This window comes from Haliaeetus leucocephalus, unplaced genomic scaffold, assembly GCF_000737465.1.
Source record: "Haliaeetus leucocephalus isolate CR32 unplaced genomic scaffold, Haliaeetus_leucocephalus-4.0 Scaffold252, whole genome shotgun sequence".
Taxonomy (NCBI): Eukaryota; Metazoa; Chordata; class Aves; order Accipitriformes; family Accipitridae; genus Haliaeetus; species Haliaeetus leucocephalus.
This window is the reverse complement of record NW_010972688.1, coordinates 95,097-118,773: the sequence shown is the minus strand read 5'-3', so window position 1 is coordinate 118,773 and position 23,677 is coordinate 95,097. Positions and strand designations below refer to the sequence as shown.

Here is a 23,677-nt window from a genome sequence, read left to right as displayed (position 1 = left end):
AATTCTGTCTGTTACTGCAAGGAGTAAGACTTGAGGTTCACCTTACTGTTAAAGACAGTCTTGTTAAAGGCACCAAATTAACATCGTGTACCCCCTCTCCCTTCCACCCCAGCCGTGTTGCTCAGGAAATCATTGTTTGTGCAGAGGGAGCCTGTCATTCCAAAAGCATTGGTTTTATACACTGCCTCTTATGTGAGAGCGCCATTCAACAGTAATGTGTCAAGTTGTTAAGAATGACTGGACTAAAATAAATAACCATGAAAGAAATGTGCTCTCCTAAAATGAAAAGATTTCCTCTACCTTCTCAATGAGTTCAATGCAGGCAGCCAAGTCCATCCCAAAGTCAATGAACTCCCATTCAATTCCTTCTTTCTTGTACTCTTCCTGCTCCAGCACAAACATGTGGTGGTTGAAGAACTGTTGCAGTTTCTCATTGGTGAAGTTGATGCACAGCTGCTCCAAGCTGTTGAACTGCAAATTCAAAATATAAAAAAATGCCAGTTAGTTTGGAAAAGTCATCAATGGGCAAGCATACCTACTGTAACTCACATCAAAAATTTCAAAGCCAGCAATGTCCAGGACACCAATGAAATGCTGTCTGGGCTGCTTTGTATCCAGCTGTTGGTTGATTCGAATAACCATCCATAGGAACATCTTCTCATAGACTGATTTAGCCAATGCACCCACTGAATTGTATACCTGTAAGAAATATGGCCATGACAGTAATGAAAATTGAGCTAGCTTTAAACTTGAAAGAACTGTCTGAACAAAATGAAAAGCTGATCAGCTGTCTAGGTACCTGTTGGACATTTTGTCCTTTAGTTACATATTCATTCCCAACTTTCACTCTGGGATAGCATAAAGCTTTGAGCAAATCAGCAGAATTCAGACCCATCAGGTAGCCAGCTTTGTCAGCCACTAGGATCAGAGACAACAGATGAGTTCAAAAGAGAGAAGGAATGGTGTCCTGGTCCTCTAGGATGTTTCTGTTACAAGGAGCCTACTTTCAGCACTACTCAAATGCACCTATTGCCAAGGGAAGCTCCTCTCCAGTCCCATGGAGAATGTTTTTCCCCCAGCATAGGCAGAGTCTCAGCTACAGCACACTCCTGTTCCACACCTGGAGGGCTGGAGCAATGCTTCATCTTTATGTCTTTCCGTTTCCTTGCAGAGCATAAATTAAATCACTGATTTTGTGGAACTTGCAACAAACTTAAACAATTTAGTTTCTAGAAGGGAAAATCATTCTCAAAGTGTTGGGCACTTTATGGGGCAGGGTTTCTAGCTTGTCTCCTGGTGCAGTTCATGAGCAAACTCTGCTGTCAACGTTACCTTCTGTGCTGTCCGGCTCCGCCTGCTCCTCCCGCTGCTTCTGCTTGAACTTCATGTTCCCGTAATGCATGACGGCCCCCGTCAGCTTGTACATCCCCACCTTCTCATCTGGGCTGAAGCCCAGGATGTCCACAGCGTTCTACAGAGGCAACAGGCAAGTCGAGGAAGGTGAGAGAAACACAAGGTGCTGTTAAGAGGCATGTGCACTGTGATGGGAAGGTGGGGTGTCTCCCCCTGTCTCCCCTCCTCCTTGCCCGCACTGAGCGCATGCAGCACCGGGCCGGCCCTGTGGCCGGTGTGGGCAGCAGAGCCCAGCGGTTGATGGCCCCTGGCTGCAGCTGGTCTGACTGTGAGGCCACACCGCGGGTGCTCCACTGAACTCACATCTGTCGCCAGCAGCTCCTCGCTGTCGTCAATACTGGCAACAGTGACTTCTCCTTGGCTCACGTAGGGGAAGTCGTAGGGGTTGGTGGAGATAAGAAGGAGATCTGCAGGTATACAGGGCACCTTTCATGGCACCAGGGCAGGTCACAGTGGAAAGAGAAAGCACTCACTGAGCCAAACCTAGCACTGCTGGCACTCACCAATGAGCTCTGGCTTCTTGTTGGACATTATCTGGTAAAAAATATGATAGCTCCTTTCACTGGCCAGCTGGAAAGTCACTCTGGATTTCTCCAGAAGATCTAACCAAAACAGACATGCTGTTAGTCTCCCGGTAAACTTGAGATCATAAATGCACAGATTCTGTGTGCACTGACTTGCTTCAACTCACAGGTTTCAATATCTGCAGAGGCCAGCTTGCCAGTTGTTCCAAAGTGAATCCGGATGAATTTTCCCTATCAAGCAGTTAAGATCAACCCACAGGTTATAGTGATCAATGAATGAGACATGTATTAGATGTCTGCATTCCAACAAATCGGAAATGAACTCACAAAGCGTGAGGAGTTGTCGTTCCTCACAGTCTTGGCATTGCCAAAGGCCTCCAGCAACGGGTTGGCCTGGATGATCTGATCCTCCAGAGTTCCCTAGTTACAGGAGAGAAAGCTTCATATCAAACTTCACTACTGGTTAATAACAAATATTGCAAAGGAAATATTACAAACAGATCATTTTTACACTTCATACGTGATTTTAACCTAGAATTTAGCAGAGTTTTTAAGCACTCATCACCCATCACTCTAATATTGCCATTGGTTTCAAAGGGAAGAGTGCTGAAAGACAGAACTGTATTTTGTTTCATTCTTGTACCTGCTATCATATATTGGGTATCACATACAGAGTCACTACAGTGGAGCTCAGGGAGTTTGAAATCTGTATGGGAGAAGTGCTTCCACATCCCCATTCACAAAGGCCATGAGAGCTAAAGAAAATGTGAAAATTCTGAGATTTTTTTCTGGAGGTTACTCAAGCCCAGGACACACACACAGAGGTACAGCCTTTAGTGGGAAACACCTAGCAAGGGAGAATGTAAAGTTTTGCAATTGCATTCAAACAACCAGAAGCCTTTCAGAGTGCAGAAATACATCTCCAGACATGATTTGAAAAGAAGAGTGGGATGTGGACAAAGCCTGAGACTCAAATACCAAACTTAAAAAAAACAGAACAGAAACTCTTTGAGGTTTTTTGCTGCATGACTGCAGAAGGAATGATCAACATGTAAAGTTTTGATATAGTATTGTATCACTCTTGTTAACTGCAAAAATAGGGGAGGAAAGAAGCTTCTGTGACATTAATGTCTCTCCTTTTGTGTGCAATATGGTCCAGGAAGCAGAGTCACCATGTGCTTTCTTGGAGTGATAGAGCAAAGCTTTTCTCAAAGCTTTTAGCAAAGTCATGATTGATCCCTATGTAGTCAGAGCATGAAAGTGTTGCCAGGGATAATTTCCAAAACAGAAATGGAAAACAAAGAATAAGGAAAAAAAAAAAAAAAAGAGTTTTTATCCAGGAGAAAGATGAGCAGCACAGCTCAAGTTGCTGCATCTTTGTACATGGTGTTTGTTCAGTGCAGCCTTTAACATCTTGCAATGGAGACGGAGTGCCATTCCCAACTCTGTCTGCAGATGGCACAAGGGGTTTAAATTAGTTTTTATTAGTCCACCATGAACACGGACCCTATAAAATTAAGGCAACACAGTAGCATATGAAGCTCTATATAATTTTTTTTAAAAACAAAAAATCCCAAATCCATAGAGTGATGCCCTCTCGCATGTATGTTTCAGCTTTCTAAATGGAATTCCTCATTTAAGAGAAGAGATGTATGTGTCAGTGCAACTGACTACACCAACACCAAACCTCTTTTTAGTGCACAGCTGTGATGAGGGAACTCACAAGAGAGCATCGTTTATGGAGAACAGCATGGAAGAAGACATGGCAATTCTTTACACAAATTCATTCTGGAGTCTCATCTACAGGCTGGGTGACAAAGTGCTGGAGGCTGACAATATTCTGGAGAAATGCAGTTACATGTTTCCCTTATTCATATACCCTTGCCTGGCGTCTGATTTCAGCCCTCATCTGAAATAGGATGCTGGCCTAGACAGAACAATAACCTGAGTGGTTTATTTAATGTTTTTATGAAGAGGCACATATTACTGTTACAGAGATTGTGAATACTAAAAAATAGAGTATTCTGTGAATAAACTGAGAAGATGGCAGAACAGGTTGTTGCCCATCTGAAAGCCAGGTGATTTTCCTTATATCAGTCATGGTCAGTACATGTCTCAGCTGTCTCAAAGTGTTTTCTGAGATCAGTCCTGGCATAGTGAGCAGCTGGTGAAAGCTGAGCCCAGGAGATTCTGAAATGGTGCTGATGGAAAGACTGCTTGTGTTGAACTTGCCTTGGCCATAACAACCCATCAATCACAGACACCTGCCTCTGAGTGCGAAAAGAATATTCAGCCTTGGAATCTCCTTAGGTTCCGCTGTGCCCTTGGGTACTCAAATAACATGCTGACACATGTCACCCGCTTTGATGCACATACCATCTTACAGACTGTGGTGACACATACTTGTGCCACAAAGATGTTTGTTGTTCTGTGCTAGGGAATGAAGCCCACGCCTTGCAAATGCACCAGTGGGCTCAGATTGCAGCAGCTGGGCTGCTCAGCAGAAAGGGGCATCAGGGCATGTGCTTTCCTCACTGGAAGGATCCTTTCTGAGGTTACTTTCTAACTATCAGGCAAGTGGTCTCAGCTGTCCTAAATCTGCCCCTTTTCTCATGCTTCCTTTCAGGGCTGTTACATTGACCACAGTCAGGAGAACAAGCCAGTGGAAACTACTACCTGATGCAACTGAAATGACTCTTAACTTCAGCACAACCACTCTGGAGTCCAGAGTTCCTGCACTTCCCCTGTCAGTAGGAATGAACCAAGGAATAGGAATGGCACAATCACGTGCCGGTGGGAACCGAGTGCTCTCTTTACTCTTGCAGCCACTCAGGTGCTGTGGGTATGGCTGATCTCATAGGATAGTAATGGATAGATACATAGACAGTCAGCACAGAGAAAACTGCTGTCTTATATTATCTTCCTCTCCCTGGTGAAGACTACCCCTGTGTAAATGGAAACTGGAGAGAAACTGAAGCTTGGACCTTTCCTATGTTCAGAAAGTGTTTCTTTAAGTAGAGTTCCACTAGTGTTCAGAGGCATGAAGGCCAGGTAGCAGGGGGAAATGAGCGTAGGTGTGCTTAGACTGTGCATCCTAACTGTCTCCTCAGTTGCGCTACACTTTCTGCCTTTTGATAGTCCTGCAACTCAAAAATATTCATTGATAGTTTCTGCTCTGCAGCCACATTCTTGGGCAAACACTAGAAGGGGGAGCCAATCACATACCTGCATTTTGCCAGGCTGTTGGTCTTTCTTTTTCTCACCAGTAACTGCAATTGTTGCAAAATACTGGATGACACGCTTTGTATTCACAGTCTTCCCTGCACCGGATTCTCCACTGTTGAAATGAAAATATTGTTACAGGAAACAGGAAATATTTTTACTTCTCTGTCAGCTTTGTCGCACATACCAAAATATACTCACGTGATAAGGATTGACTGGTTGTTACGATCTGAAAACAAAGTCACAGAAAGAGCTGTTCAAATGAGATGTGGAGGGCTTCTGTTCCTCAGACATAACTAACTGACTTGAAGGGAAAGCACTATGTTGTAACTGTATTTATCACTTTGTAACCAGATAAGGTAAATTCTGCATTAGTCTGCATGTGGATTTTTTTGTGCATAGAGGGATGGAGCAGCCCGAAGTCTAAGTCCAAGCAGTGGTTCTTTATAAGGCTTCACACTTACTATTTGTTTTCTTTTATGTATAGACCTTGGCTTAAATATTGTTTAATCAGAATCACATTGTCTGCTGTGTTTCTTCTTTACTGTTTCTTTAAATTCATTACTAGGAGAGTGGGCACAAAGCCATATAGATAGCTACTGCCTTTCCTTCATTATCTGACACAGGTAATGAGCACAGAGGTCATTAAGGTGCCACAGGCAGTCTAATCTTGAGTTGTGCCATAGGACTATGGGAGCTGTTGCCATCAGGCACTGAGTAGAACAGCACCTAAGATGCCTGAACTGTCAAGTGTTCCTTGACCAAGCAGCCAGCCCTGCTTATATCAGGGTTTCCCATTCTTGCCAAATGACTCACCAGTCAGCATGAACTGATAGGCATTGTCAGAGATGGAGAAGATGTGTGGAGGGGCCTCCTGGCGCTTCTTGCCTCGGTAGCCAGCCACCACCTCTGGGTTGTACACCGGCAGCCACTTGTAGGGGTTGACAGTGACACAGAAGAGACCCGAGTAGGTCTGCGAGGAAGGGAGACAGCACGTTGGCTTCCACTTAGCCTGGCAGAGCAGTTCCTCCTAGCTACCCAGAGGAAGACTGCTGCTGCTACTTACGTAGATCATCCAGGCTGCATAACGCTCTTTAAGGTTGTACAGCACAGCGGGTTCATGGAGGTGGGTCATCATGGCCATGTCCTCAATTTTGTCAAATTTGGGAGGGTTCATGGGAAAGACTTCATCATCCTTTACAGTCACAGTCTGACAAAACCAGAAGGAGAAGAAATCTAAGCCAGGGAACTGCCTAAATTGGATGATCATGTACGAGTAACAGTTGGTATTACTTACAGTATCATCATATTTTTTAACTGTGACTTTGCCACCTTCTCTACTCTGTATGGTACCTTTCACATACATTTGCTTTTCATCCACTACAAAACAGGCTGCCTTAGCATCAAATGGGCGATTCTGCGCTTCAATTCTCTCTTTCTCAGACTTCCGTAAATAGGGAGCAGCTTCTCCAAAGATTGCCATCTCTGCATCTGAACTCATGGCTGGAGTTGCTCTGGAGGAATTCAGAAAAGATTCAGAGAGCCTGTGCATTTGTAATTTATATTTGTCTAGAAAATGGTCATGCTCATTGACTAAAAGGAAGAAGAGGACTAATCAACATCAGGCACTTAACTTCTGCCTCAATTTTAAGTATCCACTGAAGTAGTCCTCATACAGAAAGTTCCTTTTGTAGACAGATGTGTATTGTCTTTGGATGCCTGTGTGCCCAAGTGAGGCCAGAAAGAATATCAAGCTAGCAGTCTTCAAAAGCTTCTCCTGCTTTATCTTTATCTGCTATTCACACAGCTGCACAGCCACATACTTCTCAAAGCCACATACACATAGCCACTTAGATAGTTTCATTAGACATCTAAACATTTAGATGCAAGTAAGATCCAGAAGTTAAGCCGATTGCCTCTCACACATAATTTCTAAGTAGAGGTATTCTTGGCACCCTTCTGTTTTCTATGTTTTAATACCCAGCAGGGAAAGTTCAACTAGTTTCTGTCTATACTAAGCACTGGAACAAATTGTGAGGGTCAATCATCACATATCTAAAGCCAAACCTGTTTATCATATGAACAAAATATAAAACGTTTTCAGATCTGTGACAAAATTAGCTAATAAGGGAATACAATGTATATTGAAGGTAATAATTAATAGCATAGTATTATCTAGGTAAATAAGTACTTGATATAACATCTCAAAGAATTTCAATTACAAAGTATCTTTTAGCTTTAGCATATTATATAGAGTAATATTGGTTATGGATCATTAAAAGACAATTAATGTGCACCAATATGAACCAGACGTTCAGTTAGGGATCTGTCTAGTAGAAATATTTCAGAAAACTGCTTTATGCTCAGTTTTATTTTACATTTTTAGCAATATCTAGTAGAAATTCTTCAACACAAACAGATGCTATTGGTTGCTACAGTCAAAAGGACTGGCATGGATAATTCAAGAGCATCTGGAAATAACACAGGCAGAAATAATGTAGGCAGGAACTAGCATAAACAGAATGTTCTTCCCCAGGCAAGCTAAGGTACAAGCTAGCAAAAAAAAAAAAAAAAAATTCTAAACTCCTGTTACTTCATGGGCTATCTGATGCACTGTGGTGCTAAAAAAGATAAAGGGGCAGAACTGAACAACTCAGTTGTATATTTCCAAGGCATCACAGTACTGAAACAATCAACATGGAGTGGTTTTATGTGCAAGAAAATGATGAAAGGAGTCCAAAGGCATTTATAATGCTGCTTTTGGACACATTGCTGTAGAAGGGCTCATCTCTCTCAGCAATACCTATCTGCTATGGGATATGCACCTTGCAGGACTTAGAGGTATTGCATCTCTCAAGAGCTTTTAATACCCAGGAATTTCAAAGCACATAATCCAGAACGTTTAACTTACTTTGAAAGTATTCTATCTATATAGAGCCCAGCATTTTTGCCTATGTGATCCTGTCTCTGTGTGGTTCAAGGGAAGCAACATGAAAGAAAGAGAGAAATTATTTCACAGTGTCCATGAAAAAGTTAAGCAGAGCATCAAGAAATGCCAATAGGTTATCAGCAAATTTCTCGAGGGGCACAGTCTGTTAAACTACTGAATGTCTTTAATAGCAAATATTGTAAAATTTAGATCTTTACGCATTCATGAACAGAGAAGAAGGCATTCTCTGGAAGAATAACCTGTAATTCCATCCCTTTCAGCTTCAATTTCAGTGAGCATTTTTTGATATTAGGATGGAAAGCACATGTGTGGAGAGTTCCTTCTGTTGCTTTGGTGAACTCTCCCAGTCACTCAATCACTAACCTTCCCCAGAAAACCTAGAAGAGAATGGTGCATATTAAGTTCCCTGTGAAGGTGACTCTTTGTATATAAACAGGCCTGTCTATCAGACAGGAGACAAGATTGTCGTGGACTTTGTTTTGGTTTCAGGACCTATGTGATAAGCCGAAGTCAGCATATAACGTTCTAGACCTTACCCTAGAGGAAACTAACTTAAGGCAGGATAAACTTAGACCCTTCTTGAACTGTACTTTGAGCCTCTTCTCTGAACACAGCCTCAGTTTCAGGCTTCCAGTGGTTGTGCAGATGGCAGGGGGTGAATTTTAATCATCTATAAATCACAGAATGCCAGGTTACACCACAAAAAGACATTGCTGTCGCTGTATCTCATGTCCTCTTGGCTAAGCTTGTGTATCTGTCACTTTTCTTTCCCAATAAATGGAGTATTTCCTACCAAGAACTGTTAATATGCTCATATCAATTAAAATAGCATATACCCTTTTCAGTGAACCTGGTTCTACGACACTGTCTTTTGCCACCTACCCTTGCCATTGTCTGGGTGAGCTTCACGCATTGCTCAGGATCAGTCAGCAAAACGACATGTTATTTGTTAAGCGCTTACCTTCAGAAAGCCCAGGAGGAAATCTGCTTTCAGTGTCTATGTGGAATGGTTAAAGAAAGGACAGAGAGAGTTAAATAAAAAACAGTCCATTGTCTTGAGCATATGCTGTATCAAACATTTATACACCTTGTTAGTCTCTCCCAACAGCTGAACTGTACACAGAGCCTTACAACTCTTGAGCTAGAGCCAAGTCCCACAGAAAATCTTGTGTTCCTCCCCACATCACTGTGATCTGCTGAAAACAAATCTAATGTCTAGGAAAAGATCAACTACATTACATATGTTTTCCCAATCAATTTCAACTGCCTTCAGAGTTAGTTTTCCTGTGTCTTTCATAGGACTTGGAGGTAGCAAAGTTTGTAGAAGGTCCCTGCAAGGAATGGCATGGCACGGTTCTTCTGCTTCTGCTTGTGCCACCACACTGGAGTGGTTTGGGTCATATAAACTTGACATTGCATGTAAAGCATGACCTGGAATGTTAGAAGTGGGGACTGAGAAGAAAATGCCCCTACGTATTGCACCTCCTTTGCAGAGCTGTGGAGGTGTCATGGTCAGAGTATGAAGCAAGCAGATGGGACTTACCGTGAGATGCTGAGGTAACAAAAGAATAAGGTTGCCTTCATCTGTGGCTCTTTATATATAACCTCCTGCCCACACAGCATTCAAGCACTCTATTTTTGGTCAATAATAATTTACTCTTTAGTTGTAAACGTGTTGAAGCTCTGATCTCTCTGCTAATTACTCAGAGACAGGATTGGTTTAAGGTTGTATGGAGTCAGCTGCACTGACCTGTTCTTTTCACATTGCTCTGTGCCAGGATGGAGGATGGAGGAACCCAAAGACAGCTCTGATAATGCCAAATAAGGCAACACTTGGCTCCTGACTTCGAGAGCTTGCTTTAATCAACAAGATGGTTGGTTTTTTTCTAAGTGTGCACAATTATTTCTTTATGGACTATGATTTTAACGGATCCCATCCTATCCTCTCTGTCCATGCTCATAAAGAAGGAGGAGGACTTAGGCAGAATTTTTCTCTCATTAAATTTCTTTATACCACTGTATGGGGTGCTGGCAAGCCTGAAACCAGCCTCAAGCTTGGGACAGAATAAGACAACTGCCAGCTGATGGACTAAAAGACAGTCTTGCAGTCCTGGCCTGTAGGTTTACAATACCTGATGCCTGCAGGCATACTCAAGGTCTCAGCCTGCGGGAAGGAGCCTGGTTTCTGTGCCACTCCATTAGCCTGCAGAGGATGCCATGGAGCAGGCTGAATGTCAAACCAGAATAACTTTGACTTGCTCTGTAAGGTTATGTGGAAGAGAGTGTCTGCTCCTTTAAGAGTATCTGGTAAGGACCTATTTTGACACCACAAGGGACAGTAAGAAAGAGAGGAAGTTGTAACCAAAAACATACCGGGACACAAACCTGACTGACAAATGGTAAGGGAGGAGGTGATGGGAACCAAACCTGGTCAGTCACACTACTTGATGAAGGCATGTGAGAGTGTGAAAATGTTTATTCCAGCAAGGTTACCAGATCAGGGACCTTGTCAGTTGGGAAACTAAGGTAAAAGGGGCAACCAGAAACAATATATACAGGCACAGACCTGACGAACCAAATATAGAGACAATGAGATGAAACAAACCTGTGACAGTAATTGATGAGCTATCAAGAAACTACAGGTGCCACTTCCAGGGAGATCAACCCAGACTTCATGACTGATAAAATTGTGAACCAAGGGAGATCCCAGACATGGTTGGGGTGGGTGCAGGAACTGACAGAGCTGTACAAACCCCTGAGGGGACGTGCACGGGTAGGGGGAGCAGGGAGGAACAAAGAGGGGGGTAAACAGAAAAAGGTATTAAAGGGGTCAGTTGCACATAAAACAGGGCCAGTCAGTGCACTTGTCTGGCTGAGCCCTGTACCTGATCATCACAGTCTGTGTTGTCTTCTTACATCTTCTTATTAAATCTTTTCTTAACTCACTCTTTGTGTAATGTCACTCCCTATCACATGCATGCATGTGCATGCATGGACTAAGTGCCAGCTACTGGTGAGGCCTCTGTGTGTGTGTGAGTAAAAATTGGTGCCAGTTACTGGAGTCAGGCTGGGGGCACCCCTGGCCTGTGGTGTCAGCTGCTGGAGCCAGTGGGTTCTCAGCATCAGCTACCGGCGCGAGTGGGGGTCTTTAGCTTCCAGCCACTTGGGTGGGAACAGTGTGTGTTCCTAAAACCAGCTACTGGGGGACACCAGGGTGAGTGAGGTGAGTGCCAGTGGCTGGAGTGGGACCAGAATTAACAGCCCATGTGCCTGGTGCTGGCTGCTGGGGGCAGCTGAGCACCTTTGTCTTCCCCAGTCTTGGTGTGCTGGTGTGTGCTTGTGCATTCACCAGCAAACTTTAAGCTGAACCAGCCGGTCAGCAGGGGAGCCTTGGGTCCAGGCTGGGGCAGTCCATGCTTTTATGCCCAGGGAGACTTGTGAATATGGGGTGTCCATGGGATGAGTGTGTGAGTGCTGCGTGTTTGTGAGGATCAAGCTGCACCAGCTGGCAAGTAGGTAACTGTGGGGCTGCTCAGAGGGCCAGGGTCTGGGCAGAGGTGCTGGGGAGGCAGAGGGGCTGTGCTGGACTTGAGGGAGCCACAAATGTGCATGTGCTTGTGAACCTGGTGAGTGTGTATGAGTGCTTGCACTAGTGACCTCCTGTCTCTGCCAGTCCCAGAGGAGGAGGGGATATGTCTGTCTGTGCTCATGTGATGTGGGTCCTGTTGATGGCACCCTGTGTGGGTGCTGTTGATGGCAGCACCTTGGCTGTGGCAGTCTGTGACCACCTGTGTCAGTATCCTCTGTGTATGTGTCTCTGTGTCTGTGTGTGTGTCTCTGTGTCTCTGGGGCATGTGCTTAGCTTTGCTACTGGTTGAACCCACAAATGGGAAAGCAGCAGCTGTGTCCCTCAGCCTGGGAAAAGACCTCAGGTCCCTGGGCACCAGGCTGGGCTCCAGTGGCCAGGCAGGATTACTGGGCTGGAGTGGCTGGAGGAGGTAGCCATGCGTTCTAACATCACTTAGCATGCTCCATCACAGAGGTGCAATAGTCCTGGGAGGATGTGTGGGAGGCTTAAGTTTTTCACAAGCATTTACTGGAACCCTGCGGGACACCAGCTCCCTGTGTTAGGAGTGTGTAGGTGGAGGCCTCATTCATAAAAAACCTCTAGTTTGACATTGGGATGACTTTTGAGTTGACGATGTGCTGCCTGCCAAGTCATGAGTGTAGAAGAGGAAACTCCACTGTCAGGAATGGAGGAATGTCCCTGAAGAAGCACTATGTGCCCCTCCAAGGTGGCTGTCCACAACTGACACTTTGTCACTGCTGGGGGATCTTTCCACTTCACCACCTATACCAGTAAGGTACCACCAACGGGAGCTCACCATCATCCTTCCACTACATCCTTGACCTCTTGAACCACTATAACCATTTTTCACTGCAGCACACACCATTGGACAAGTGTTATCACCACTGCCAGCTCCCTCAGTGAGGATGTCTCACTGAGGTAGAAGGTGAAAGTATGAATGCTTGGTTTTATATGTTGTCTTTGAAGTTTTGGTTCATACATTGAATAAAAGCCCTTTTCATCTTTTGCACAGACTACCTATCCATACCACATCTTCCAAAGACAGTCCACCTTTGAACTCCCTGTTTGATGGCAGTCATTAGTAAGCTATGTGGTAAACAAGTGGTTACCAGTGTGATGACAGCACAGCCAACTCATATTTGAGGGAAATGGCAACACTGGCAGCATACTGTGAACTGAGCCTGTGAACAGGTGAAGAGGTATTACATGGCAGTACCTGGTCATAAATGCAACACTGATTTGTTTGAAGAAGCCGTGTGGCGATAGAACATTATAGTAGGATGGTGTTCTCCACTCCTCTTTTCATCCTCTCTAGTAATGCATGTACACTTCTTCAAACATGTTGGGATTTTGCTACACATAACTATCTCCAGCCTCATTCTAGTTCATATCCCTCTCCATGTTCACCTGCAGTCCTTCCATGCTCCCTAGCCCAAGTCCCTCCCTAACTGTCTTTGGGTCATTGACCCTGACCTATCTCTAACCCAAACTATCCATGTCTATGTGCTGCCCTTGATGCTCCTCAGGTTCTTAGTGCTGGGCACTATGTAGTTTCCGGTCTGCAGTCCCTACTTAATCTAGCCTAGGAATCTGTCATAAAGTTTTCTTGCTTTTCATATCCTATTCTCTCCACTTAAACTATTGATTCCCAAGTCTGTGTGCGCTTGCCATTTCTGCAACTGTCTAATCCCTCTCTCAAGATCTCTTGCTGGAGGTGTTCATTGGCGTTATCTTTGACCTGGGAGGACTAGCAACAGTGGTAGCTACTGGATATGAGTTATTAAGATGGTGTTGAGTAGAAGTAACAGTATCTTCTAAGTGTAGATGTCTAAGTGGTATGTTGGATGCATAAATGTTGACACATAGGGAATGAAGATCAGCATTTTCTAAGAGCTTTGACTGGGGGAGGGGTTGTAGTTGAGAGTAATTGTTGTCAAATACAGAGCTGTCTAAAATGGTGTCAGTTGGCTACTTTAGTCACTGGAATTGTATGCCGTATTTCTGTTTTCTATTCCTTTGTCTCAGTATATGAGCTATTAATCAGAGAGAGCACAAAATTGCCTTACACACCAAAGTAGGTGGAATTGAAAACTCCTAAAATCAGCTCCTTTCTTCCTCCCACCTTCCTCTCCTTCAGTGAGAGACCTAGATACAATTCCTTTGTCTGCCATGGGCCACTTCTACCCATAAAACCTTTATAAAAAACCATAAGAACAGCCATATTTTGTCCCTCAAACTCATTGTTCTGTCCCCAGCCATGGCCAGGACAGATGCACAGGAAAGAATATAAGAACAGGGTACACATTTAGTGCTGTTTACCCAAAGTGCTCTCCCAGCCTGCAAAAGCTAATGGTTCAAGGAATCCCTGATGCTGATGTTATGCCTTTAGATTAAATAGTTCTTAATGTATTTCTTCTGTGAAAATATTCAGTCATTTTTGTACTCCTGTAAGCATTTAGCATTTACATCCTGTGTTAGTACATTAATTGCATGTATGACGAGCAACCACTTTTATTTGTTCTGAACCATCCATCTGAAAAATTAATTGGTGTAATCTACAGTGAAACATTATTTCTTATTGACTCTCTTTTTTCACCCATGCTTTTTTACTCCTTAATAATTCTTAATTCAGAAACAATCACATTGCTTTGATCACTATTGTTGTCCTTCTCTAAGCCTTCCCTAGTTCATTCATCTCCTTTTGGAGTACATGTAGCTAGAACTGCATACAGTATTCAAGCTGTGAGTACATCATGTATTTATACACTCAGGTAATAGTTTCTCTTTGTGCTCTATTCCTTTTCTAATCATGTAAAACAATTTATTTCCCTTTTTGAACCATTAGCAAGCATAGAAGCTAATGTTTTCTGAGGAATAGCTATTGTATCTGTGTGATCTCTTCTGAGTAGTGATGGTCATCTTAGAACCTATTTCTGTGTGTAAAAATGGGATTAATTTTTTCTCATGGGCATCATTTCACATTTATTATTATTAATTTAGTCTGCAGTTTTATCACTCAATTACAAGATAGTTACAATGAGGAAAGCAAGGAATGAAACTCTCCATCCTTTTCCTTGAGGCTGCTCTGATATGAAGAAAAAATTCAGAGTGTTTGGAGTAGAACAAATATGAGAAAGCCAGAGATAACCACAGCTCTGTGGGATCACCAGCAAGGAGGTATCCGTTTATGCTGTTTAATCAGTAGTTGCTTGCTATAAAATATACAAACAGGCCTTTGAATAAGGTTTGCCATGTAGAAATAAACAGATGGATTTCCTAACCAGTAGGTTAGGAAGTGATCCATACTTTTCCACCTGCCCAAGCACTCCTGTAGACTTTTTTTTTTTTTTTTTTTTACTCTTGGAGAGTAGAGCTGCAGGAGGAATGTTAAGCATGTTCATCTGTTCCCATATGGGGCTATGTACATGCTGTGAGCCTGCTGAGAGCTATATAGCTATGGGAACGAAAGCTTGGGATGCAAATTCCTCAAGCAACAGTAAGAGTTGATTTCAGGTCTCTCACAGCTTGGGTAAATGCTCTTACGATCAGATTATTTTTCACAGCAGATGAGATGGCAGAGTAGATTTGTCATCATTACCTCATCTTTTCTTTATTTTAAAGGCAGAAGAAACATTCATCAGAAAAGGATTTAAACTTTAGAGGCCATGAAATCTTATCACCTCTTTATAGAATTGACCCAGGTCCCTATCCGGGAAGAGATGGATTTTCAGATGCATTGTTGTTATCACTTCATCTTGGCTCGATCTAGGGAATGTCCTTGGTGCATTTACACAGTTCTCATTGGCTGTTTGTTTTGGATTATGTTTATGATGACTACTATTTAGGTACCCTGTATAGGAAGTAAAGATATCTAAGAGGGTATATTGGATTCTGTTACAGAAAAAGGACTCCTTCAAGTCTGGCATCGCAACATGCAGTGTTCAGATGTGTCCTATTTAGGCCTTTTCTCTTGCTTCTTGAGTCTTTTTTAGTACGTTTTTCAATGCTTTTACTATGTTGTTTGGTTGGTTTTTTTTTAAATCAAAGTCGTTGCCAGTCTGCCACAGTCCGGCCTGTGAGCACAGACACTGTATGAAATAACAATGATAACTACTTGGATGTGGAGATAATATTGTTACTGTATTTTTCTTTGATGAATAGCTAGGTATCAAACATTCAAATTAGCTGTGCTAGTTGCAGCACTAAACTTGCATGCACTTTTTACATTTCAGCAGTCTCAGGACCAGTTTTTTGTACCCACTCCATCTATATTACAGGCTGCATTTTTAATTATTTGCTATATGCACTTACATTTGCATTTTTATTACGTGCATCTTTAGCTTAACCATAGGAATAAGGGAACCATGGTTATTCTTTGTCAGAGACTATCTTGTCTTTTATATCTGACTTATCTAATTATTTTGTAGTAAAAGTGATTTTGCATTTTCTCCTGGGTTATTTTTTTTATTAAAACAATATATGGTGAAGAACCAATCCTTTCCAAAGGCACACCCACCCACTCGTGACCCTACACATACAGAATCATTTTGACATCTGTCAATTAAGCGATTTTTAATCTATATAGTATGTACTGCTCTAGTTTTGTGGTGTTCTAGCTTACCAAAATACATACAAATGAAAACCAGTAACAGATCTATGTGCTATTAGTATTATTACTTTTAACAAGAAAGTATATAAAGTCATAAATATCAACACAGTTTAAGCTACCTTAAAAAGAAAGTAAAAATTACTGTATTTAGTTTGACATATCAAGTATTCCAGTGTTTGCCTCAAATCAATATCAATATTAGTCTATTATTTACAACACTAAGTGTTACAAACATTTACAATATTTATGGAATTTTAAATTACTACCTACCCTCTGGGGGTTCCCCAATATTTCAAGAATTATTGAAAATCAGTATTAATGATGCTTTTGAAATATAGTGTCTCCTTGCCAGATTATCAGAAAAAGTTACTTCAGAAGAGGCATGCAGAAGGAAATGACTGGTATGGAATAACCTCCACCTGAGGAATGACTATGTAGACTTTGATTCTCCAGCCTGAAAAAGATTCAGTGGAGGAGGTAATATATCTATGTTATCTGAAAAATCCTGAGTGTCATAGATGTATTCAATGTCTCTTTTATGTAAGAACTATGCAACAGCAAATGAAAATAGCAGGATGATGGTTCAAAACAGATGAAAGGAGATGTAATTCATTGCCAGAAGGCATAATGGATAGCACCTATGCAGGGCATCTGACTGCAAGGGTCAATGCAAATGACTGCCCCAAAGGAGGACCTCTAGAATGAAAAGGAAGCAATAAGGAAAATCTTGCAGTATGGCTGGGAATTCACAAATTATTAGGGGAGGACCTGGGCTCATGAGAAACAAGGGACTGCAGGTAGTGCGTATGATGAGATTCAGGAATATTAGCAAACCATCTTCAGACTGTGTATATCTCCCCCAGCCACAAAGAACTACCCTTATAGGTGATGACAGTCCCAGATTCATGATTGCTGCCAGCAGATAGAAAGAACTTTTAACTAGAACCTCTCTTTTATTTTAATAAAAATTCATTCCCTTTTCTTCACAGGTAATGATGTCTGACACTGCCTCCCTCAGGAAATCCCAAATATCTGTAAAGCAGCCCTATACCTCTGTACACCATTTATGATGCCTCTGGAATACTAAACATAAAACATCATTGCTTCCACCAAACTAGAATGGTGGAGTCAGGTCCATACCATTTTCAGGGGACATTGTATCTTTTCTATCTTTGTCTTGAGTACAGTCTTCTCTGAAAACCTGCATGAGGAACAGGGAAACCAGAAGAGTCCCTCAAGGAGAGAGAGAAGCCAGACTGCCGAGGCATTTGTCCAAAATGGCCACAAGAGGATAAGCTGTGATCTGGAGGCATTGTAGGCTACAGTAGTTGGAGAGTAGCACGGCAAAGTTCAGGAATGGAATAGCATGGGGTGTTAACTCTGTTGTGGCCACAGAAAATGGCTGGCAGCACCATTGTTCTTGTGACTTCTAGTGAGGGACTCTGTGATGGGACTGGTTTGCAGCTCATAAGCAGGGTTTCCCAGCATTTCTCAGTATCTCTTGTGACCCAAGGTTAGAGTTGTTCAGGTCCTGCAGGAACTCTAATCTGATGATGATGAAAGGATGTGGGAAGAGAAAGTACGTTTTGGGGCTACCCACCTTACACAGGATATTATGAAGCAATAAAAAAATTCAGGAGCAGTCTGAGGAGGAGCATTATCTTCTAGCTAAGACAGACAGATCCACAATTTCTGCTTCTTTTTGTTTTCCAGAGCATATAGTTGTCCTTTAAGAGGGCTCCCATGTTCCTGGATATATGTTGACTTCAGTGTTACTCCCAAAGTGAAGTGTCCCTGTTGATAACTGTCCAATAGGCCTGCTTTCCTGTGACTGCAGGGCCATTACACTGAAAGAACAAGAGTATACAAAGACAAGGAAAGGTTGTGTGTGTGTCCTTGAGCATGCTGACTTTTTGGGGCATCCCAGTAAGGCACTGAGGAGCTAAATGACTCCGGGGTCTTGATGTCTACCTTGCTTCCCATTGTATTAGTGGGGGAATAATGTCTCCTTTGGGCAAATGAAATATAAAAGACTTCTTCTCTTGTGGCCAGGTAAAAATTTCCACTTCTAGTTAGATGAACTGAACCTTCAAACTTTATTTAAGTTGGAAAAACAATCAACCAAATGGATTGCATGTAAAGATTCAGAAAACATCATGTACCAGGAAGAGTTGTTGAAAGCACATTTTAAGTCAATCCAAGTAAACATACCAGGCAAGTTCTAGAAGTATTGTATATATCTATGCAGATATAGATTTGATATTGATGTGATGAGTCTATTGTCTAGCTTGACTAATGTGTTGTTGTTCATAATAATTATTTTTACATGATACACACAGATGTGAATTTATGAAAAGCATAAGTATGGCTGGAGTCTTTTACAGTAATTTATCTGTCAAGAAAAGTCCCTTACATTTATTGTCAGTTTCTACACATGTGTTGTACCAGCTGATTCATCTGCACAATTTCTGTAAATTCTGCTATTCATGGAATTCTGTAAATTCTGCTATTTACATAGGTTGATCAATCAAGGCATCATCACACAAAAAACATCTTCATGAGTTCTCATAATTCTGGCTTTGTCAAACAATATATAAAATGTAAATGTAAGCCTGTATCGGTAGCTAAAAGATTAGATACCATGCGAAGCACAACCTGCAAAATTTGTGCATTTGATTGTGTTATAAGTTCTTTGCTCTTTGTGGATAAAAGAGTGTTTGTTTTCTCTGTTCCTATGCTTCTTGCAGGACTCCTCAGTTCCTTGCATTTAGTGCGGGATGCAACACCACACCTGTTCATAGCACTGAATAGCTTTGATCCTATTAGAGTTACCCAGTATCTTTTCCATTGGATGCTCATGAAGAGAAAATTTTCCTAGCACAAATGGCCAGTGAAGTAAGCCTGCTTATACTAAGTCCCCAAACCACTGATTGATAAGTTGCTTTATCTGCAACTGTGTGACACTGTTGGGACAGATGGACATTTTGGTCTGAACTAGTGTAGCTATGCTCATGTTTCATACCCAACCCCCTTTTCCTAGGCCTTTAAGCAGATGCGCATTTGTTCCTCATACCATCCACCTTTCAGAATTTTTATCACTTCATTTTAACAGGTTATTGTGTTGCTGTTATTGCAGTACACCAGGAAGACTGAAAGGGGAAGAAAGGCAACTAACTTCTTGTTGTCCATCAATTTAAACAGCTTCTGAAAATAGAATTTTTTGTGGCTTTAGTCTTCATGAAGGATTCTTCCATTACATCTTCAGAGATGCAAAGTTGCCTGGCCTTTAAGATCATTAATCTGCACTAGTAATTCTGTAAGTTTGGACTGTATCCTTAACTGTTCATGCAGGCCTCTGAAAGGCACAAAGATACTCTATCATATACATTATTAGTGTTCATTATGGGATAAAGCCTGTTCCCTGTGCTTTAAATTATGTGTTTGCAAAGTTGTGTGGGACTGGTTCTGGAGAAAAGGAGGAAAAGGAATACCATCCACAAGATGCAGAACTGTGACATTGCAATTTAATGCCATGGTAACCCCACAGTTTCATTTGGTAATGTCCTGTTTGTTGAAAGCTTTTTGGAATACAGTCTCTTATTCCATAGGCAAAAGAGTGAGAATTCCTCCATAGCTCTTCTCAAATGAGACAGAAAGATTTTTAGGCTCAAATGATCAGTGATGGCAGAATAAATGCAAATTCATGGAAAGATTTATCTTTAAATACATTTTTGAACTCAGCAAGGGTTCCTGCATTTAATAGAAACAAATGTATTGAGCTTTGAAAATATGTACTAAAAGTTCATCTTCTCAGCCTGACTTTAAATGACACTCTTTTCTAATGAAAGTTGAAAGATAATTTATGTAAAGGGAAAAGAAAGTTAATCTAAACTGGTCAAAAGTGTATGATACTGCATGCTGATTTTCTGCATCACTGAGCATGAGTTTGACACTGCACCAAGGCCAAATAGAATTAATGATAATCTTTGAGGGATTCCTTTCTAAAAATATATTTGCAAGCTTTTTTCACAGCTGTCAACTACCCCCAGTCTAGAAGCGCTTCTGTTGTAATACTGGAACATGGGCATTGAAGATGTCTTTCAGCTAACTGCTGAATACTGCAAAATGGTCAATGATATATATGTGTATTTTTGGGGAAAGGTGATCTCTACCCCAAATTTATTGTTCTATCTTTTTTTCCAGCATAAAGCAGTGATATCATCATACCTTCAGGTTGTTTCAGCCATTGTAAAGTTGCCAGCAATCCATATTCTGTGCGAGTTACTAACAAGAACTATTTATTACTGTGGGGCTATTTCACCTTGAATGACAGGTCTTCTACTTCCTCCTGCCCTTCCTGAGGCAACCAAACTAGAAAGCAACTCATTACCAGGCCATCATTTATACCTTGGCATTGTGAAGGCAACAAACCACTTTTTTCCCAAGGAATTCTGGCAGCAAAAACAGAAGTAGAGGCAGGAGCAATTGAAATAATACAGATTGTTTGCTCCCACTTAGAGCTGGTATCACACCTGTACCATTTCCTTGTGCAAGAGCAAGTTATGTTGCATATTTGGGATGTTATCTGGTAACAGAAGAGGAAAAAAATGGTGTTGGGAATAAACCAGCTTGACTTCCATGCCAGAATTTTTCAGTTAATAAGATGATGACAATTGTACATTCTGCCTCTTCCCAAATAGACAAAATGAATAGTAACAAGTGGCCAAGACCAGATGGGATTTACATAAGATTTCCAAAAAGGCATGGGGATCTGACAGCTGAATGATTGGCTGTGGTGTGTGAGCTCTTACAAACACTGCCTTGCTTTTGGAGATCTCGAAGCTCTCTAGTAGAATGCTAATTTTCAAGAAGCATTTCAGGGAACTGTGGCCCAGTAAACCTAGTGTCTGTACTAGGAAAAGAGCAGAAACTAATAATGAGTAGAATTTGAGGACACACTGGTAAATATAACATACTGAGAAAAACAGCGTTTTTAAAGGGAAGTCATATTCCACAAACCTAGTGGAGAATCAAAAACAGGTGGATAGGTGGGAGAACCAGCTGGTATTGCCTTAAGGAATATCTAAAGCCATGTGAGAAGGTAGATCACCTTTCTTAAAGAAGCTAAGTGTGTGTCTGTGTTGTTACATGAGATAGTTCCAAGAAGTGATCCTGGACAAGGACAGGCCAATAATCATTGCTGCAGACATATGAGTGTCCCTGGGGATGGTCTCCGAGTGTCCAAAGTGGCTTGATCTGAAGCAAATCCCAGGAGCAGCTTGGGGGAAAGCTCACTCCAGCAGCTCTATTTATATATATATTGCATTAGAGCTCAGCACAGCCCTCCAGTACTGCCTCAATGGGCCTTGTGTCCTCACACTCCTTATGTAACCTCACACGCCTCCTAAGTAATGTCCCATATACCCTTGCTATCCTTCCCCATAGAGCTTGCTAGCAGGTTATGAAACAGCTGTCATTATTTTAAGTCCTTAATGTACTGAGTAATGATTACTAGAATGTCAGAAGGATCTTCCCTAGTGCTAAAGACTCCACTGCTTTTTGTAAAACACCTTCTACATCTGGGACATCAACATTGTGCTTTGCTTGAGCTGTTTCCTATGCAAAGTAGGCAGTAAAGACAGAGTGGAGAAGTGCCCTTCTGACACAGTCAAGAATGGTTTTCTCTCTTGCACTCCTATTGCCCATACTAGCCTCACCTTTCTCCTGTAGTCTTGACGGCAGTCAGCTGCAGAGCTGCACAGGTCACTGGGCTGACCCCAGGACTCTGCTCTTCTGGTGGCCTCTCAGCACTACCTGGCTAGTCATCCAGTCCAAGGCTGCTCTCCAAGGCATCATTGTGGATCCAAGCTGAATCCAGCTTCCTCAAGCACTGCTACTCTCTCCTTGCTATGAAAATATCTAGGAGGATGGATATAGTAAACAGTGGCATTTGTGAAATGTGGTGTAATTCTCTAGTTTTTAAAACAGACAAACAAAACTCTGTATCGTACTTTTCTTCCTTATTTAACAGGGAAGACCCTGCACCAAGTCTTTTTAGCTCCCTTCCCCTTCTTCCCAACTGGAGACATTTGAAGAAACTCCTCAATACTCTTGTGACAGCACTTCAGCAAGCCCAGGATTTCAGAGGAAAATGTAACATGCTGGATCTTATAGCCCTCAGGTCCAACCAGTACTGAGGTTGCAGATGTATTCCCAGCAGGCACACACACATAGAGCACATGTATACCCCCCCGTGAGGGAATTGCACAGCTACACTCTGCACATTATTGACAGTGTTCACACATGCACTATCCCCATATTTACAGTACTTAAAGCTACAAGTTTCATTTGAAAGAAAGAATTAAAAAGGCAGGGTGTAGAGACAAAGGAAGTAGGGAAAGGGCAAAAAGCACAAAATCCTTAATAGGAAGGTGAGGCTGAAATCTGCACCTTTCATCATTCCCAAAGGCCCATAGTGTTCCTGTATGAACTGGAGCCCTATTACCAGACTTTGTAAAATTAGAAACTCCTCTGTAATTTGAGGACACTCATTTGCAATTGTCAATACTTCTTTGTAACTCAACTTCCAACAAGTGGTTTGCAGAGGACCTGGCCTTAGCTTTGCAGTCTCTGCCTGCTTTGTAGTCAATATAATTAGGACTCAGTTTATGGTGGCTAACAGTTTTTCAAAAGAAACCAACTCTACTTGCAAAGCCAATTTACACACCAGTATTCACATACACAATATTGTGTATGTATTTCTCAGTCCATCACCCTGGTTAGTCCAGGAATTTCCCTCACAATATTCCAAAGGTTTGGTAAATAATTCTAACAGATAGAACACATTTGCAAAAGGATCAGTTCCCTCCCCATATTGGGACTATTGAATCTGCTATTTTGGGAATACTCACAGCCCAGCTGGCTCCTGCCAACTGTGCCAGATGTTAAAGGAAAATACACCATGCTGGATTCCACAGCCTGAGAGAGGCAAGGCTGCTGCAGCTCTGTGCCTCCAGATTCATGCCCCCTGGTCCATTCGCCCTGTAGCACAGTTGAAGATGTATTCCCATGAGTCACAAACACACAGAGGAAATGTATATGCCCTGTGCAGGAGTTTACATACCTAAATACATTGATACATATATAAATCTCTATATACATACTTATATACATACATACTTATATACTTATCTACATAAGTGATCCTACAGATCACAAACAGACACTCAGAGTGCTTACAGAAACAGCCTCAACAGCCTCATCCTAACCCCCTCTCGGGCTGAGCAGGACGGGTGTCTACTAGCAAGAGTATAAATACATACATACAAGGTAAATCCCTCCAGCAGTTGGGCTCAGACACTTGATCTGGC

The 23,677-nt window shown here is 42.0% G+C and overlaps 1 protein-coding gene across 1 annotated transcript in view; it reads right to left on the bottom strand.

Annotated features, from left to right (window-relative positions):
- Nucleotides 1-6,642, bottom strand: part of MYH13 (myosin, heavy chain 13, skeletal muscle) — a 34,979-nt gene extending 28,337 nt beyond the window's left edge. The window contains exons 1-13 of the mRNA XM_010568759.1: nucleotides 6,457-6,642; nucleotides 6,226-6,369; nucleotides 5,976-6,132; nucleotides 5,361-5,388; nucleotides 5,163-5,274; nucleotides 2,265-2,357; nucleotides 2,105-2,168; nucleotides 1,917-2,015; nucleotides 1,717-1,820; nucleotides 1,333-1,471; nucleotides 800-918; nucleotides 550-699; nucleotides 301-471 (exon numbers count right to left, since the gene is read on the bottom strand). Coding sequence (XP_010567061.1) covers nucleotides 301-471; nucleotides 550-699; nucleotides 800-918; nucleotides 1,333-1,471; nucleotides 1,717-1,820; nucleotides 1,917-2,015; nucleotides 2,105-2,168; nucleotides 2,265-2,357; nucleotides 5,163-5,274; nucleotides 5,361-5,388; nucleotides 5,976-6,132; nucleotides 6,226-6,369; nucleotides 6,457-6,642 — 1,566 coding nt within the window. The remainder of the gene's footprint in view (nucleotides 1-300; nucleotides 472-549; nucleotides 700-799; nucleotides 919-1,332; nucleotides 1,472-1,716; nucleotides 1,821-1,916; nucleotides 2,016-2,104; nucleotides 2,169-2,264; nucleotides 2,358-5,162; nucleotides 5,275-5,360; nucleotides 5,389-5,975; nucleotides 6,133-6,225; nucleotides 6,370-6,456) is intronic.
- Between the last annotated feature and the right edge of the window lie 17,035 nt (nucleotides 6,643-23,677).